Below are 17824 nucleotides of genomic sequence, written 5' to 3' on the forward strand. Positions count from 1 at the left end.
AAGTGGCTTACCATTTCCAGTGTTTGAAGAAAGTGCAGGGCGCAGAAACAATTCTGAACTACGGTCTTCTTGCTGGCGAAAAACATCCGATAGGGAGCGTGTTTGTTGTTGTGACAAGACAGTGCGATTGGTCAACAAATTGGCGGACTGTTGCGGAGCAAGCAAGGAAGCAAAACAAGATGGCGGTTGTACGTCAAGGGGTGAAGGGCGGAGATTGTCTTGGACACGATTGGTTGGATTTACAGTTTGATGCAACGGGGAAGTGCTTAAAATTTGTGCTGGGCAGTCATTTCTGGAAGAAGCTGAGCGAAGCCTAGCTAATTCTGATTGTCGAGCAGCAATCTGATTGAGAAGGTGTTGCTCTTCTGTTTGTAAACTTTCCCTTAGGGATAGCTCTTCCTGTTCTAAGACAGCCAGCTGATTTCGAAGAGCAGCTAGCTGAGACGGTGAAGAAGATTTGTTTGGGTTGTTTAGGTGAGACTGCAGAGGCGAAGATCTTTGGATTGAAGACATTGGGTTATTAGCGATAGTTGAGGAAAGTGCTGAAGCAGCTGATGTGACAGTGTTGGTAGCGCTAGAACGACGACCTGGACAGTGACGACTGGGAATACCAAAGTCGTGTAGAGCCAGAAGTGCCTTGCAGCCAGGACATTTTGGGATACGTTTCTTTTTGAGTGTGGACGATTCCTCAAGAGCGACAGACATTGCAGCAGATTGGAAGGTTTGAGAAGTTGAATCTTCATCTTCTGAGCCATCTGGCGTTTGAGTAGGTGAGATAAAATATAACAGCATCCATATAGGTGATAAATACATGTTTAATTAGCCAAAGATTGGTTTGATTGCAAATTGATTGATTAGATTTAAGTGGATTAATAAGCAGCAGACATAAGCATAAGAAAAACTGCTAGAACTGAAAAGGAAAACCATGAGGCAACTGCAGCTTAAATACTAGCAAGACTGCTGACCAAAAAATATGCTGCTGACCAGAAAAGGCACATAGGTAAATGGTGAACTAACTATGGGCAATACAAACCAGAGTACTGTAGGAAGAAGATCTATATATGTGTGCATTTAAACACTCATAAATATATATTTATGAGTCACAAAAATAATTGCTTCGTGTTAAAAACAAAAGTATAGCAAGAAACATTGTTTAAAAACAATACTCTGCGAGAGAAAAAATTTAACGCAAAGGCCATTGAATTTTTGTTTTTTTTAACAACGAAAATAATTATAGTAACGCGATTTTAATCTCGATATATTCAAAAAAACACAGGCTCCTTTAAAAAACAACAAATCCAATGATCTAAATATTAAAAAAAAACCTAATGCTACTTTTAAAACTTTTAGTAAAATTTCTTTATCGTCGAAACATATTTTTTAACATGCAAAACTTTTGAAAGTTCTTTTTTATAAAAAGGAACGTTTAATAACACAAACGGAAAAACCCTACGTTCCGGATAAGATTTCGAAAACAAATTAAATTTTAATACAGTAGAAAGAGTTTAAAATCATAACTGTCAACGCACATAAAAGGTAAAAAGTCTCGTTATGGAAAAATTTTGTTCTGGTGAGATGAGAATAAAAAGATACAAAGTTAAAAAAACAACTTTTTTTTCTAAAAAATAAATCTTGGAAAAAGAGTAAGTGCAAATCAGTGAAGTTACAACTTGGGTGAACCCAAAGTTTACAAAAATCACAAAAAATACAGTTAGAATTTGCCCTAATCAATTCACTGCATATACCACAAAAAAACTTACTAATTCTTAGTTTGCGCGTTTGAGAGGGAAGCCAAAGAACTCACATAAATTACTGCATGAGCATCAGACTAATTTTAGCACATCTTCGCCGCCATATTAGAAATCAATTATAGATCGTACTAACAAAAAATTTTCCTAGTTGGTAATTATACTAAAAATATTAGTAAGCGTGGAGAATCGAAAAAATTTATTCGGCATCAGCGTTAAAGTTGAAAGTTGGAAATAGGCCAGAAAGTTTATCAAAGTGATCTATCTTAATTTTCTGATCATTTTATCTGATCTTAATTTTCTTTTCATTTTAAAATGCGATTTAAGAAAACATTTCTATCGCCGCTTTTCGTTCTTTAAAATCAAAGGAAGATAAATTCATGACAAAATAGATCATGTGTGTCAAAGGCTCCACTAGTCTTAATACTATTGTATTGGTTACTGAAAGATAACAACAGAATTAACACAAATTGCAATATCAACAATGTGGTTGCTGATACATGCCATCAAAGAAAACATGATTGATAAGGGAGAGCAGGTGTAGCTGTATTTTTTTTAGGTTTTTCAATTATTTATCTCCGTACTCTTAAAACTGTTACCTGGTGCACTCTTCCCGGTTTTGTAAAAAATTATGAAAAAAACCCTGGCCTTACATTTTTATAAGTGGCAGGGTGCATGGTGAACATTAATTATCATTATTATGATTTATTTTTGTTGTTTGTTTTGCCCTTGATTTATTGATTTCCAAAAGCATTTTAGCAAGCTCTGCTTTAGTGCTCATAAAGGGCATGGCTGTCTGTTTACCTGCGACCTAACATGTTTATTTTGTGATGGGCTGCTTCTTGGCTGAAAATTGGTGATCAAGTAAATTATATGGCAACTAGAAAAAACAAGAAAAAACTTAAGAAATTAAAGATGTATATACCATTATTCCCAATTCTAATAACCTCCTGGACTTTGGATAAAAAAATGTGTATGTAATTTTATTTAAAAATCGTTTCCAAATGGTTTAACGTCTATTTTTTGATTGTTTCATAAAATCAAAATTTATTTTGTTTTAATACTTTGTATAATTTTCAGTTCAATCGTTTTAAAATCTATTCAAATTAATACATGTTTATAATTATCAAACTCCGTAAATATCTGCGTTATTCGTCACAAAACTAGTAAAACGAGATAGTAGAAAGTGTATTGTAAAGGGATAAAATCATCAAAAAAGGATTATGGAAGCAAAAACATTCTCGTGGATTGCTTAAGAATCATCAAAAGGGGATCATAGTAAGAGAAAACATCGCTCAAATCATTTAAAACTCTATAAAATGGAATCGTAGAAAACGGGATTGCAGAAGGATAAAAAATTGCTGTAGATCATTTAGAAACCCAGTGAAACAGGATTGTAGAAAGCAAAAACATTTGCAAAGATTGTTTAAAAATCATCAAAACAGGAAGTTAGAAACATCTCTGTAGACTGTTTGAAAAACATCAAAATTGCATTGTAGAAAGCAAAATGTCATCATAATTTGTATAAGAACCATCAAAATGGGATCGCAGAAAATAAAAATATTGTTGTGTTTGTTTTATAAGCATCCAAATAAGATTGTATACAAAGCCAAATTGTCATTGGGGATCATACAAAGTTTTGAAACTATACACAATTTTGCCAGTTCATTCAAATAAATTAAACCTGTGTAATTTTTGTAAAATCTGTCAAAGTGAGAAAGGAATGTCTAAAAATAGTTTCGCATATTAAATTTATTTGTAATTGTTTTTCAATTGTGGCGTGAGTATACAAAAAAGGTGTGATACTTTAAAATGCTTTTAATTCACCAAAACGTTATTTTGATATATTAATGTATATATTTTTAGAAAGCCCATACGATTACCTATATAATGGTATAAAAATTATTAAGAAAAAATAAAATTTGAAGGTTTAATAGACACGGAAAAAAATGACCCCTCTCCTACAAATGCCATCTCTTCTACAAAACTACTAATTTCTCAAGTTTGCTGTTTGCTTTTTTGTGGTCAAAGGACATTGATCTAAAAACGTTTTTTAAATTTTTCTTAATGTTTTTTACTTTTGGAGTTATTTAGTATTAAAAATTTTTTCCACAATTTTTAACCTCTAATTGTCAGAAAACTCATCATAACTCGCGTTCTACTCATTCTCAAGAAAAGAAAAAAAAAGGGTTTTTAGATCAAACATTCATCTCCACGCTAAGCGTGCTCTCCACCCCACATCCTTTATAGTTTTGTAAAAGAGATTTAAAACGTAAGTGATACTCTTTTAAAAACTAAACACTGTGAAAAAGAGCTTTTAAGTTTCTTACAGAAATCTTATACTTCTGCATAATAATTGATCACTATGGTAATGACTATTTGTTAACAGGTTTTTTTAACATCTTCTGTTTATGCTGCACCTGTTTGCTCACTTCAGTTGAGTATGGGTAAAACAAAAACAAACTCTAGAAACAAAAATTTTTTCGACTAGTGCTAGCTTGGCGATGGGCAGTAGAAACCTTTTACTTTAATCTTCTTTTGGCTGGCAAGTCAAATATTTTTGTTTTGGATTTTCTTCTTTTTTTCATGATATAACAGCTTTATGACGATAGGACATTTTTATTCGCTGTTAACTTTGGTTTTGCCATGTTTTTCAAAGTAAATTATATTCACCTTCGTAAGACAAAAAAGAAAAAGAAAATATCCTTATGGGAAATAGGAGAAAAACTTCAAAAGAATCTTTTAACTACATACGAAAATCATTTTCCTCTTTGAGTCAGCTATCATTTATAACCTTGAACATAATTGAGTTGTAAAAATTAATACCCAAGATGATTACATGTGAACAAATATTTGATCTTTATTGCATAACAAAAAAGTAATTTATAAAAAAAAAATTTTTTTGGGATAATAAGCTATCATAGACATTATCAAATACATTTTTTAAAAAATATTTTTGCACCATTTTAAAGCCCAGATCTTTTTCTATCTAATCACTGAAAAAATTTTTTTTAAAAAAAAACAACATTTTTTTCGTATACTCATGCCTTAAGGAAAACATTTACAAACATTTTTTTGTCCAGATTTGTTTTAAAATACTTTCAAAATCGTTTCCCAAACTATTTTTTCAGCTAAAAGAATTATGTTATGTTAAATGAAAAAAGAAAATTACATAACTTTTAGAATAAGAAGGCTCAAAATAAAATAATAAATAAAAAAACCGCTCATGTCATCAAGTTTTTCCATATGCTTACGGATAACTATCAACCAACTGCGGCTTAAACAGCTGTTTTGTTTAAAAAAAAAACATTTAAGGCCATAATGTCAGACAAATGAAAACATTAACTAGTGTTTTTCTGATATTTACTATTATATGTTTAAAATATTTTTTTAGTTTTTAAAAAAAGTAACAATTTGTAATACCATGTATAAAAATAGTTTTTTTTACAAGTTTTAAAAAATGTTTCGTGCTTCAAATCAGTGCAAAATAAAAATTTAATTGGCTAGTACAGTTAGACACCAAAACTTTGTTGTGAAATGTATGTCGGAGATAAACAGCAGCTTGTGATTAGAAAATCACAAAACACTGATTAGGGCAACTTTTGAAGACTATTTGAATAGATATCCTGCAGAATTTTAAATGTAGAAACTATATGTTATCATCAATTGTATGTATTACGAAGAACCTGGTAATGGTTTCAGTACTTTACTTAATGCTATTTTCCTACTAAATATTTTTATATTTTTAGTGTGATGAAAATAAATAATGGAATGAATATATTTGAATATTATGTAAAAAGCAGAATTGAAATTAAAAATTTTAAAGAGCAGATTTTTGTGCTGCATCGTGTGCACTTGTAAAAGAACTATATCACAAGTTCAAAACTATCGAATTGACATTAACATATACAAAGTGAAAGTGTAGTCATGTCTGTGACTTTAGATAGTGTTTCATTGTCCAGCTTTTCAAGCACTAACAAGTCATTAGAAAATGATTCTGCCAAGGAGAGGTAAATGAAGTTGAATTTCTGTTAGCTATGAGTTTAAAGCTGTTGTAATATGTTTTTCCTAATGTAAGAATAATATTTTGTATTTCCAATTTGTTTTTGTCACCTTGGTGCATACACAACTTTACAGCCTTAAAATTACCATGACAGTGTAACAGCAAATTTTACTGTGGTCATAGATCCAGTCCTAAAATACAGATTATGGCATAAATTAAATAACATAAAGTCAAATACTAGTAAATGATAGCAAGCAATTTTAGTTTTACGAACAGCAGAAACTTCTCCCTTGCATAACTGCAAAGGCCAAATAGTACATACCAAATACGGTTACTATAATGTGTTTTATTGAATCATTTAGATCAAAATACGGTTTGCACACATCAGAAAAATAATTAACTGCACCTTTAAATCTTGTGGAAGTTAAGGACTGAAACATAGTGCATGGTTTATAAAAACTCTAGAAGCTTAAAAAATGATTTAGAACAAAGTTTTTACACGGGTAAATTCCTAGCTATAACTTCTGATTTTTTTATACTTCGGAAACCCAGTTATTTAACAAGATTTTATTCCAAATAAGCCTGAATATTTAAAGTCAAGGAATAGTGTTGCGTAAAACTCAGCTCTTCAAGGGAACCCAAGGTATAAAATGTGGTTGTAGCTCTAAAATATAAGCCCAACATCATTTTATACCTCGGGTTCCCTTTCACTTAGTGGAAGTTGAACATTGCCTTAAAAATTCTGTTCCGTAATGAGAAATTTTAGGTATGCAAGTCTGAAAGGTCAGAAGGAAATAAAAATTGACTGAACGCATTGAAAAAAGAATACTTTATAAGAGAATAAGCTTCGAAAAATCTATCCCTAATAGTAGCTATAGGTATGGGGGCTCTAGCACAGTTTTAGTACTAAAACTTTGCTAAAACACTCCATACCTATGACTACTTGTACACCTTTTGCCTTTGCCTTATGAAACCACATGAAAAACTGTGCTCATGCCCCCATTATAAGTTGCAGGGTTAATAATCCTCAAACATGGAAAGGAATGGGGAATGGGAATCCATATTTAGGGTTTACTATGCAGCACATACTGTCAGAGAGCTATATTTTATCATTTAGGAGGGTCTACAAGTGTATGTTTATAGTGTTGCCAATGCCTGGGAATTGTATATTTTTTAAGGCTGGGTAAATACATTGGATTATTTTGATGTATCTACAATATAGGAAATAGAAAAAGTTAACATATGTAAATTTTTTATGGGACGCGTTTCGTGACCCCGAGATTTGATGTCATTTAGTGTCCACAATATAAGGAATAGAAAAAGTTAACATACTTTGTAATGTCCGGTTATACCATTATCATGGATATATCTCAAAACAACTAAGTGATATTTTGTTAATCTCATAACATCCCAATATATGTTTTTCACTTCTAATGGTTCTCATTTTATGTATCATATGTTTATTTTCAAATAATGTTTTCCTAAAATCTTCATGTTTTATTGTAATCTTAATAAAGTTTTTCTTAACACCCTTCGCTGTTTTTCCTGATTTACCATTATCTTTAATATAGCTGTACATTTTGGATTTCAATCCCACAAATTCAAGTATTGGTACACCTGCTGCCTCATCTTTCATTTTCCCAATAATTTTTTTATTTTCTGTATTATAAAATTGTGATGATTCTTGGTAGTGACTATTGTCAAATTTACCCCTTTGACCCCAGAAATATGCATCATCGGTTGTAGTTTCATATGTTAAGGAATCTGTATCTGTGAATAATAGTTTAGCATCATTTTTATACTTCCGCTTGATATAATTATAGTGAAAATTATTCATTAATGTTTTGGATAAATCTAGAATCCACATTCCAAAGTATGCAGGTCTGTTTAATGTTAATGTTTCCTTGATTTTGTGAACAGCAACAAGATTTTCGTTGAATATTTTTGGTGATTCGAATGTTGGTTTTGATGTTAATTTCATTAGTTTTTTCTTATTGGTTACAAGTTTCGACATTTACACGTTTTCTAATATTTTCCATTGTTTTTCCAAACACACTGTTAGGCGACTCCAATTTAATTAGTTGCTGTGCGAGCGAAGTCGATAGTAGCTTACGGTCGGTGGGCAAAATAAAAATAATTTTATCAAGAATGTATGGTTGGAACAACGAAAAAAATAATAAAAATAACAACGGAGCAGGGTGTTACGACAACCGTTTTTTTCTATGTATTTTTACATAACACACACAGTTTATATTTTTTAGTTGTAAGAAAATATAATAATAATTTGTCTCACTAAAAAATATGTAACTAGTTCTCAAGGTGAAAAGATAAAAATACTCCCGTGCTCAAAAACTTGTTTTTAAAAGTTATGTAGCAATAATTTTTCTTGTGTTGTTTTCAAAGTTATACAGCAAGAATTATTCTTGTGCTGTTTTGAAAGTTGTACAGAATATACTTGTATTGTTTTGAAAGTCTTACAGGAGGTTTTACTTGCGCTGTTTCGAAACTTATACAGCAAGTTATTCTTCTCCTACTTAAAATAATAAAACAAACAATTTTAGTGTTCTTTTAATATTTTTTGTGCAGTTTTACAGGAAATCTAAATTTAAGTGCAAATTCTTCTTCGGACTATGGTTGTTTAGTTGAGAATATTTAAAGTCTTTCGCAGCGTTAAAATCATTTTTCATAAAATTTATAACGGAAGAGGGTGTTATGACAAGTGTATTCTATCTTGTTTTAATTATTTTTCCTAAAGGTATCTACTGTTTAGCTTTCGATATTCTAAATCAACTTCAAATATTAACCCTTTTTTACTATATGTCTCATATTTGGCTAGATTACATTTTTTTATCTCTCATCTTCTCATCCGGATTATAATCATCAGTATAGTATATATCTGTTTGAAGTATATGATACACCACCTCTTAGACCCTTTTCAATGAACAGAAACAAGTCAACATCTGTCATCAATTCTAATTCCACATCAGTCATTTTCAACATCCCATGATAATCCTGGTGATGTGTAATAATGTGCTGGATATACTTTATAATATTCTAAACATTACTTCTGAAGTTTTCAAAAACATTGGCTAATAATAGCACACCGGATTTTAGATATAAATCATGGTATTCATCCATTGTTTTCAATTCAAATTTCTTCCATACCCTTTTAGCATGTTTGTAATCATCATCTGTGATAAGCTTCTTTATTAGGATTTATTAGGATTTGGTTCACACATTTGGATTTTGTCTGTGGTGGCTTCAAAATCTGCATATATTACAAATGGTACATCTAGTTGTTTATGGAAAATTTGGAATTGTAAAATTTTATCATCCTCACTTCGCATATTTATGGCTTGTTTACCATTTATAGTAATACAATTTTCCATATGATTTTCTAATATTCTTTCACTAGAAAAACATTGTAACCAGTATAGACAGAAATGTTTCCTTTCCCTATGTTTCGTTTTGCTGTACATAAAACTATTGAAATCACTTATTAGGACATAGTGACTTTCATCATCTTTTGTTATTAATAGTAAATTCATAAAGTCAACTGGAAATTTAATACCCTCATAGTTCAGTTTATCAAGAAATTTTCGGTCCGATTTTTTTATTCTTTGTGGATTTTTATCCTGTTTATTTAAATGTCTAATATGGCGCCACATGAAACATTTCTCATCTATATTCCGCATATTTATTAATTTTTTGGACCATACCTTAATTTCGTTGGTAATTCTATATAACTTGATCCTTTTAATGGATTAGAATATGGTAAATTTATATAGTTCGAATTAACCGAATCAACAACCCATCCAGATCCTTCAGATATCCACTGGTTAATTTTATTTATAATTTCTTGTGATGATAGGTTGATGGCATACTGGATATCATTTTCATTTGTGACAGTTTGTGGCCTAGATTGGAAATATGCTGATTTGTAAACCATCTGAATCCATTTGTTTTTCAAACGATACTTTTAATGTTTCCTTATATTTATATCCCTTTAATTTAAATAATTCACTTTTAGCAACTTTTGATATATCATTTCTGGTATATTCAAATTGCTTCATGGGATCACTATTACTTTTAATTCTAACTTAAATGATTTGGTTGCATCCTTGAATGCACTATTAAGTTTAATTATTGGTCGGGGTTTGGGCTTGGGTGCAGAGGTTGGTTTCCTGGGAGCTGGGACGGGTTTAAGTGTTTTATATTTATTTTCAATATCCTGGTCATCTATTGGAGTGGGCTCAAAAGTTAGAATTGGGTTTGGTCTTGGTGCTGGGATGTCTAAGTTTTTTATATGCTGGACCATTTATTTTGATCCATCTATTAGTCTTGGAGCTTCTGATGTAGCCAGGCCTAACATCAATGGTATTATAACCACGTATTATATTAATTAGCTCAGTCTTGCTTGGTTTTTTGAGATCACTCTCACTCATTATATCATTAGGTTTGGGAATTATTTTATGATACTATATATTGGTATTTCTTTAAGTGTTTTTTCTTAAATCCCCCATTTATAAATGATAGTATAATATAGTATAGTATAGTATATCCATATTACCATTTTATAATAACAAATATTGATGTTGATTTTAAACATTCCATTATAATAAAGTGATATCTCTTTTTTACCTCATTTTTAAATAACTGAAATATTGTGTATTATCCAGATTCCATACTGTCCGAAAAAAGAAAGTCAGATCAGAAAAGTTGTCGATAACATTAAACACTTTACGGAAGATAAAACCGAAATCACGTATACTTGGAAAACGTCAAAGATTAGATCATTGTTCCCACTTAAAGATAAAGTTTCACACAAAAGCAACATTATTTATTAAGGCGAATGTTCATGTAGTGAATCTGATATAGGCGAAACCAAGAGAAACGCGACTAAAAGATGGAACGAACACAAATCTAACAAAGGAAAATCTGAACCATCTAAGCATCTTGTGGTATATCCAGATCAGGAATTTACTTGGCGTATTCTCACAAAAGCAAATAACAACACGAGAAAACGCAAGATATTAAAAGCGTATTATATAACAATAGAAAAACCATCTCTTAACGTCCAGACCGATATTAAAAGCCTTATTCTATTTAGAAACGACATAACATGATTTCTTTCATCATGTTACGCGTACACAGATTTATTCGTGTTGTTCCAGTTTTATTGCTTTTATTGCCTTTATTCTTTAGTCATATGTCTCGTCTTCTCATTTTGCGGGGTTCTTTGTCTTTTGTTTCTTACGTCATTCTAGTCTCTTTTGTTTCATAAGTTGTTTATTCTCATTCACACGTTCCTTTAGGGTAATAATTTTATAGCCTTTTAATTGACCAATTAATTTTTTACTGTAGATATGTATATAAGCTAGTTGATTTGAAATAATCTTTTACTTGATAACTTTGATTACGAAAAGCTTCGTGAAAATAAATTGTTTTTTAAGGAAGTGTTTTATTGCTTATTGAAATATGATACTTTATTTACTTAAGTATTTTATGAATGTGTTTCAGATGACTGTCTAAATGTTTCTTGTGATTTAAATGTTCCATAACAATATTCGCATTTGATTCTCACTTCATAGAAATATTTAATGATCTCTGTTATAATTTCATCATAGTCATTGCTTACCAGTATCTTGTATCCATTTAATTTATATTTCTGTAACATAACTCTCTGATTATCAGTTAATTGGCCATTTCCCCTTGGTGTTTTAAACTCAATTGCAAATCCTGGATATATCTTGTGAAAATTTTGTATTACCATATCTGGTGCACCCGTCTGATATCCCATATTGTATGATCTTATTCTCATGTTACTATTTATTTGGTTTTCACCCAATGATACGGACATAATTGTATCCGGATAATGGTTTCTAATATAATTGACAACTTAGAGCATATTCTGATTCTATTGTGTATGTCAACATTTCGAATTTCTTTTTCTCATACTTTCCAGTTTTCCTTATTGATGGTATAACTATCGCTGTAACCCATCTTTTGAATTCTTTTGCTTTCTCCATCTTTGATCCTAAAATAAGGCTATATAATTCTGATTCATTTACATACACCATATGTCCATTTTTTAGGGGTTGCGTTTTGTGACCCCAAGATTTTAGCCCCGTTTTCAAAACGCCCCAAGATTTTAGGTCATTTAGTGTCGTTTTATCTTCTGGCTCAACATGATCTAAAATAACCTGGCGAGTATTTTTATATTCAAATATATTGGCAATTGTTTTGGCCTTGAATCAAACAGTGTCATTAACTTTAATAACATTTAATTTCACATCTTCATAAATAAATATATCTCCCATAATAATAATTACTAATAATGTTATTTTCTTAAGTATAATCTTTCAAATACCATCAATCGGTTTATTGTATCTAATTAAAAATATGTAACATCTGCATTCACTGCATAATGCCCAATAGATAAAGTTTCCACCGATTATTCTATAATACGGTTTTACATCATTAGATAGCCTATAACATTGATTACAATAACTGTAAATTTAATAGTCTTCCATATAACTATAGATTATTATTTCTTTCTTTTTTCATACCAATAAATACCACCACCAACCATAGTCATATTAGCAACAATAAATCCTAATTCCCTACATTTCTGTGATTCTGATGGTTTATAGAAGTCTGATAATTTAGGTTCAGGTGGTAGTTCTGGTATTTTGGCACCAGTAAGCACATAATATCTTTTCATCGCAAGTCCTAAGTCATAAAACCTTTTTTCTAATAAGTTTTCCTTTCTTATTTCATTATTTGTGTAATCAATTCGTTTTCTCTTTTTTTAGCCCATGCTATTTGAGCCTTTTGCATTGTTTTCAATTGCTAGGTTGTGTCTTTTTCTCTCTTCATCACTTCCCCTTAGTGCACTTAAAAAGAAATTACTACCCGAGAAAGCAAGAGAATTCACAATAGCACCAATTCCCATCATTGCTAAGCTAGCCATCTTATATATTATCAGGAATTATTTTTTGCTTCACTAGATAGTCCTTAGTCATATCAGCAGCAGCAACAACAACTACCAATTTAAAAGTATCCTCTATATCAAATTAACTAAGAGAGGGTGGTGTCATTTTAAACAGTGATTTTCCTAGCATAATGTATCCAACAGCTAGTCCAGAAACGACAGCTGTATCACGTACAGGCTTTCTTTTATATTTTTTTAGTGTAATCCGTAGTACTCATTATATATTATGGTATAGAAAAAGTTATTCCATACTAAAGATATCTTGACTAGGTTTTTTGATACCTACCTTTGGCTTTTCTGGTTCTTCAATTGACTGTGGTTTGTGTTGTAATACTGGTATTTTCTTTTTTATTTGGCTATACGCAATATATCCACCTATTAACAATATGCCTGCATCAACAACCACATACTGGTAATTATTTGTTTTGTTTTGTTTTTCAGCATGGTGTTCTTCTTGCTTAGTTATACTGTCATTGAGTCTTTTTAGTTCTTCTTTTTTATGACGATTAATGTTCAACAAGCTTTTTACCCTGTTCAACTCTTAGGGGGTTCTCCTGTTTTGTTACTTTCTGATCCTCCACTACTGTTGCTACTGCTGTTGTTGGTTCCACTATTTGCTGCTCTTCTATTATTACTACTATTAGTGCTAGAATTTTTCACATAATGTCTACCTGTAATCATGGCTACACTAACTGGTGCTAGTGTTGCACCAAATCGATAGTACATATCACAAGTGAATCTCTGTAAAGCGGTATTAAGAAATGGATCATTCTCTAGATCATCATTTAGTTCTTTTTTTTTTTCCATACCTAAAGCCCCACATGCTATAATAGAAATATAAACCATTTAATGATTTTCCTAATGATTTAGTCATCTGACCACTTAATTTACCCTGTTCAACTCTTAGGGGGTTCTCCTGTTTTGTTACTTTCTGCTCCCCCACTACTGTTGCTACTGCTGTTGTTGGTTCCACTATTTGCTGCTCTTCTATTATTACTACTATTAGTGCTAGAATTTTTCACATAATGTCTACCTGTAATCATGGCTACACTAACTGGTGCTAGTGTTGCACCAAATCGATAGTACATATCACAAGTGAATCTCTGTAAAGCGGTATTAAGAAATGGATCATTCTCTAGATCATCATTTAGTTCATTTTTATTTTCCATACCTAAAGCCCCACATGCTATAATAGAAATATGAACCATTTATTGATTTTCCTAATGATTTAGTCATCTGACCACTTAATTTGCTCTCATATCTTGTTGACATATTATTGATCTCATCAGCATTCATCACCATTATTTGTTGTCCAGTGTATTCTTTACCTAGATGTTGTTTAGAATTGCCCGATGGATCCACTTCTTCCATTGGTCCTTCAATTAGTGGTTGTTCTATCTTTTTCTTTCTTCTAACATTTCTTTTAGGTTTTATTTCTTTGGCAATTCTTTTCTAAATTAATTAATTGATCAAGTATCTTAGAATCCATTACTATATTTATAAGATAGAAAATCTTACGCAACTTATAACATGGATATATAATTGCAAAGATAATTGTTAATAACAAAATAAAATTAGCGTATTCAATCATTATATTATTAATTAACAGATTTATAACTAGCGTATAACTAGTGTATCAACAAATTTTAGCAGGATTTTAACAAATAATAACTAGTTGTTTGGTAACACTTCAGTGTAAGTTTAGAATATGGTATATTTTGCAGGAGTGTTTTCAATTTATCTCGTTCATTCTTATCTGGCACAACATCATCTTAAACAATCTTCAAAACTATCTCTATCTTTGGTGAAGAACAAGCAAAGCCATTTAACTTGTTCTCTAAAGTCTTTTGAAACCGAATTATACTTTTGTAGGGAGTGATTTCTATGTCTACCAGAGAATGTAAGTTCTGATAATGCATCACGTATTTTATTGACTTCACCTTCATCAATTATAGATAGTGTTTCGTAGCCCTTAAAATTATTGGTAAATAGTCTAATCCATTCATTTAATTTACATTCTACATCATAAACAATAAATACACTTTCATCATCGCGTAACTACTTTCTTGATAAGTACGTCTTATTATCTAAAACTGTTGGACATAGAATAATAATGTATTCAAAATGGTGCTTATATTTAGTTTCAAGTAGTTTTAATAAGTATTCAGTTTTACTACATGCGGTTGCACCAACAAACATTGCACTATGAGGAAATTTTGGAAAGTTCATTATATATTTAGTACATAATATTAACAAACGCACCATTTAAATGTTAATTTGGGCATCCATAAATAGATGGATATAACACTGCAGATTACCACCAGCTCCAGCCGCCTTTGTAATAGCAAGAGTAAAACCTTCTGAAGCATTCTCAATACGTCTACCTGTTCCATATAGTGTGTTATCATCAGATGATCTAAAATCCAACCACAATCCAAATTTTTTTGTATAATAATCTACCATTCTCATATTAAATACATTTAACTCATGTTGTGCTTAGCCATGTTGTTTCAATCTACCAGCACCAAAGTGTTTCTTGATTTCATCTCATTGGTGATAGCTTTTCATCCCCTGTGCGTATAATTGATTAGATTTTCCTTCAACAGCTACCTCAACATTAGTAATTTTAGGGTTGTAGAATTTTTCAGTGTCTCTTGCGCAATCAGTCTCTTTTGTAAACAGCATTAGAATACCTTTTAGACTCTTTGCTGGTGTGTTGAAATTCATATTCCATACTGTATCGCCATCTTTTAGAACAACATGTCTGTGTCTTAAAATTCGATCATACGAAATACTCGTCCTCATATATTCATTTTTGATTTCAGATGCCAATCTTGAATTAGAAATTACATCAAACTGCAATGAGATGTTGCTAATTGTTGTTTCAATCTACCAGCACCAAAGTGTTTCTTGATTTCATCTCATTGGTGATAGCTTTTCATCCCCTGTGCGTATAATTGATTAGATTTTCCTTCAACAGCTACCTCAACATTAGTAATTTTAGAGTTGTAGAATTTTTCAGTGTCTCTTGCGCAATCAGTCTCTTTTGTAAACAGCATTAGAATACCTTTTAGACTCTTTGCTGGTGTGTTGAAATTCATATTCCATACTGTATCGCCATCTTTTAGAACAACATGTCTGTGTCTTAAAATTCGATCATACGAAATACTCGTCCTCATATATTCATTTTTGATTTCAGATGCCAATCTTGAATTAGAAATTACATCAAACTGCAATGAGATGTTGCTAATTGTGTATGTAGCCTCCGTCTTAATCACTTTATTGTATTCATTAAACGTTAGTTCGTATGAAAGCCTACCCGCTAGTTCAGACTGATAGAAGGGCATAGATCCAGCATTTCAAAGTCTAGTGGAATACAAAACTTATTACCAAATGCTGTAGATATTGTTTCATCTCCAGGGTATGCTGCTTTGTCTCCTGCACCAAATCGATATTTAATAGCATTTTCAGTTTGTCCATTTGCTCTGGTAACAATACCTTGAAATATGTGTCAAGTGTGTCACTGTCATCAATACTAAGTGTTTCATTGCCCTCGATTTTTATAACTTTTTTCTTAATAATAGCCCTTTCAATATTTTTAACCAATGTTCTGTTCAAATCATTGGTTGAATTAAGGGTAATATCAAATGTTAATCTGGTTGTTCCTGGAACTATGACATCAGTATCCGTCAAATTTGGAAACCGTACATTTACTCATTTATTCCAATAGTAGTTGGATTATTAGTAACGGTAAGATGTTGTCTATTCCCTTTAATTCCAAAAGCATTTTTAAGTGATCTATTAGGATTTAGTTTTTCTTCTGTGGTTGTCATTATATATTTATACAATAGAAAAAGTAACACAATATGAAGAACAACCGATGTAGGTAAATTATTGTTTATAATATTTCTGTCATTATCTAATAGCTCAACATTAATATAATCTATTATACCATTTCTCATAGTTTTGTATTGAACATTAGTTGGCTCAAATATTATTGTATCACCAAATGAAACATCTTTAGGTGTGTATCCAGTATAAAGGGTATTGGATGGAATTGTTGATCTTCTATCTAGGCGATTACTAATAAGAATCACTTGGTGGTGGGGTTTTAATTGTGTTGAACCAGTATCATTGGTAATTCGTTGTGTTTAGTCAGAGTGGTGTTCATTAGTGTTGAGTTGAATCAATCACACTAATTTAGCGTTGCGTTATACACAGAAAGAACTATTGCGAAGATAACCTACAGGTTAGTCTTATATATATATTCCTATTTAACAGGAATCCCATTATGGAGGTTATCTATTGTAGAGAGAACATCGGTGGAGAAAGTAAATGATTTTTTAGATAAAAGAAGATCAACGTAATTATCATTATTTACTCCTGATATATTGTGAAGATAATAATCAAACTTTTTTATTCCATTTCCAATTATAGTTTTCCAGTTAATGTACTATAATTTATTCTACTGCTGATATGTCGTATAATATCATTAATACTATAGAACCCTTTTTTAACAATAATATGTGTATTATTTGTTAGATACATCTTCTCGTCTTCTTCAATGTTGTAAAACGTGTAAACCAAACGTGCTCTAACTAAACCAATTCTTTTGCTATTATTTCTATTGTTGATAGGTTTTTGCAAATTGATACCTTTTGAAATGTCATCTATTACAATATACATTTCTAAGTTATATAATATAATGAATAAAATTTAAAAATACAATCCTAAAATATCCAGGTTTTATGAATCAAGCGGTGGAAAATACCTACAACAAATCCAAGTGAGAGACCTGTGGTTGCAGAGAATGTAGGCGATATTGAGAGTTTCCAAAGTAAGTTTCCAAACATATTTACCAACTATGAGGTAGGAGCAGTTAGGGCAGGAGATCCAACATTTAACAAATGGAAAACTAACCCATTCAAACTATGGCAGACTCACTTAAATTTTGCAGTATTTCTATCAACAAGCGTATGTGGAATATCACCAGAACATTTAAATTCAGATCATCCTTTGGCTAAAAGCATATACAGATTCCATATTTGTTATCACATTAGACGTATATTTAAAATACTG

The 17824-nt window shown here is 31.0% G+C and overlaps 1 protein-coding gene across 5 annotated transcripts in view; it reads left to right on the forward strand.

Moving 5' to 3' along the window:
• Positions 1 to 1333: 1333 nt before the first annotated feature.
• Positions 1334 to 17824, forward strand: part of LOC130655207 (circadian locomoter output cycles protein kaput-like) — a 44751-nt gene continuing 28260 nt past the window's right edge. For 3 of the 5 annotated variants that reach the window (XM_057457942.1, XM_057457937.1, XM_057457943.1), the window contains exon 1: positions 1334 to 5758. In XM_057457942.1, coding sequence (XP_057313925.1) covers positions 5676 to 5758 — 83 coding nt within the window. In that variant the 5' untranslated portion in view covers positions 1334 to 5675. Of the gene's footprint in view, positions 5759 to 11317; positions 16995 to 17824 lie in introns of those variants that run through there. The other 2 variants (XM_057457940.1, XM_057457938.1) reach the window with 2 other exon arrangements.

This window comes from Hydractinia symbiolongicarpus, chromosome 8, assembly GCF_029227915.1.
Source record: "Hydractinia symbiolongicarpus strain clone_291-10 chromosome 8, HSymV2.1, whole genome shotgun sequence".
Classification (NCBI taxonomy): Eukaryota; Metazoa; Cnidaria; class Hydrozoa; order Anthoathecata; family Hydractiniidae; genus Hydractinia; species Hydractinia symbiolongicarpus.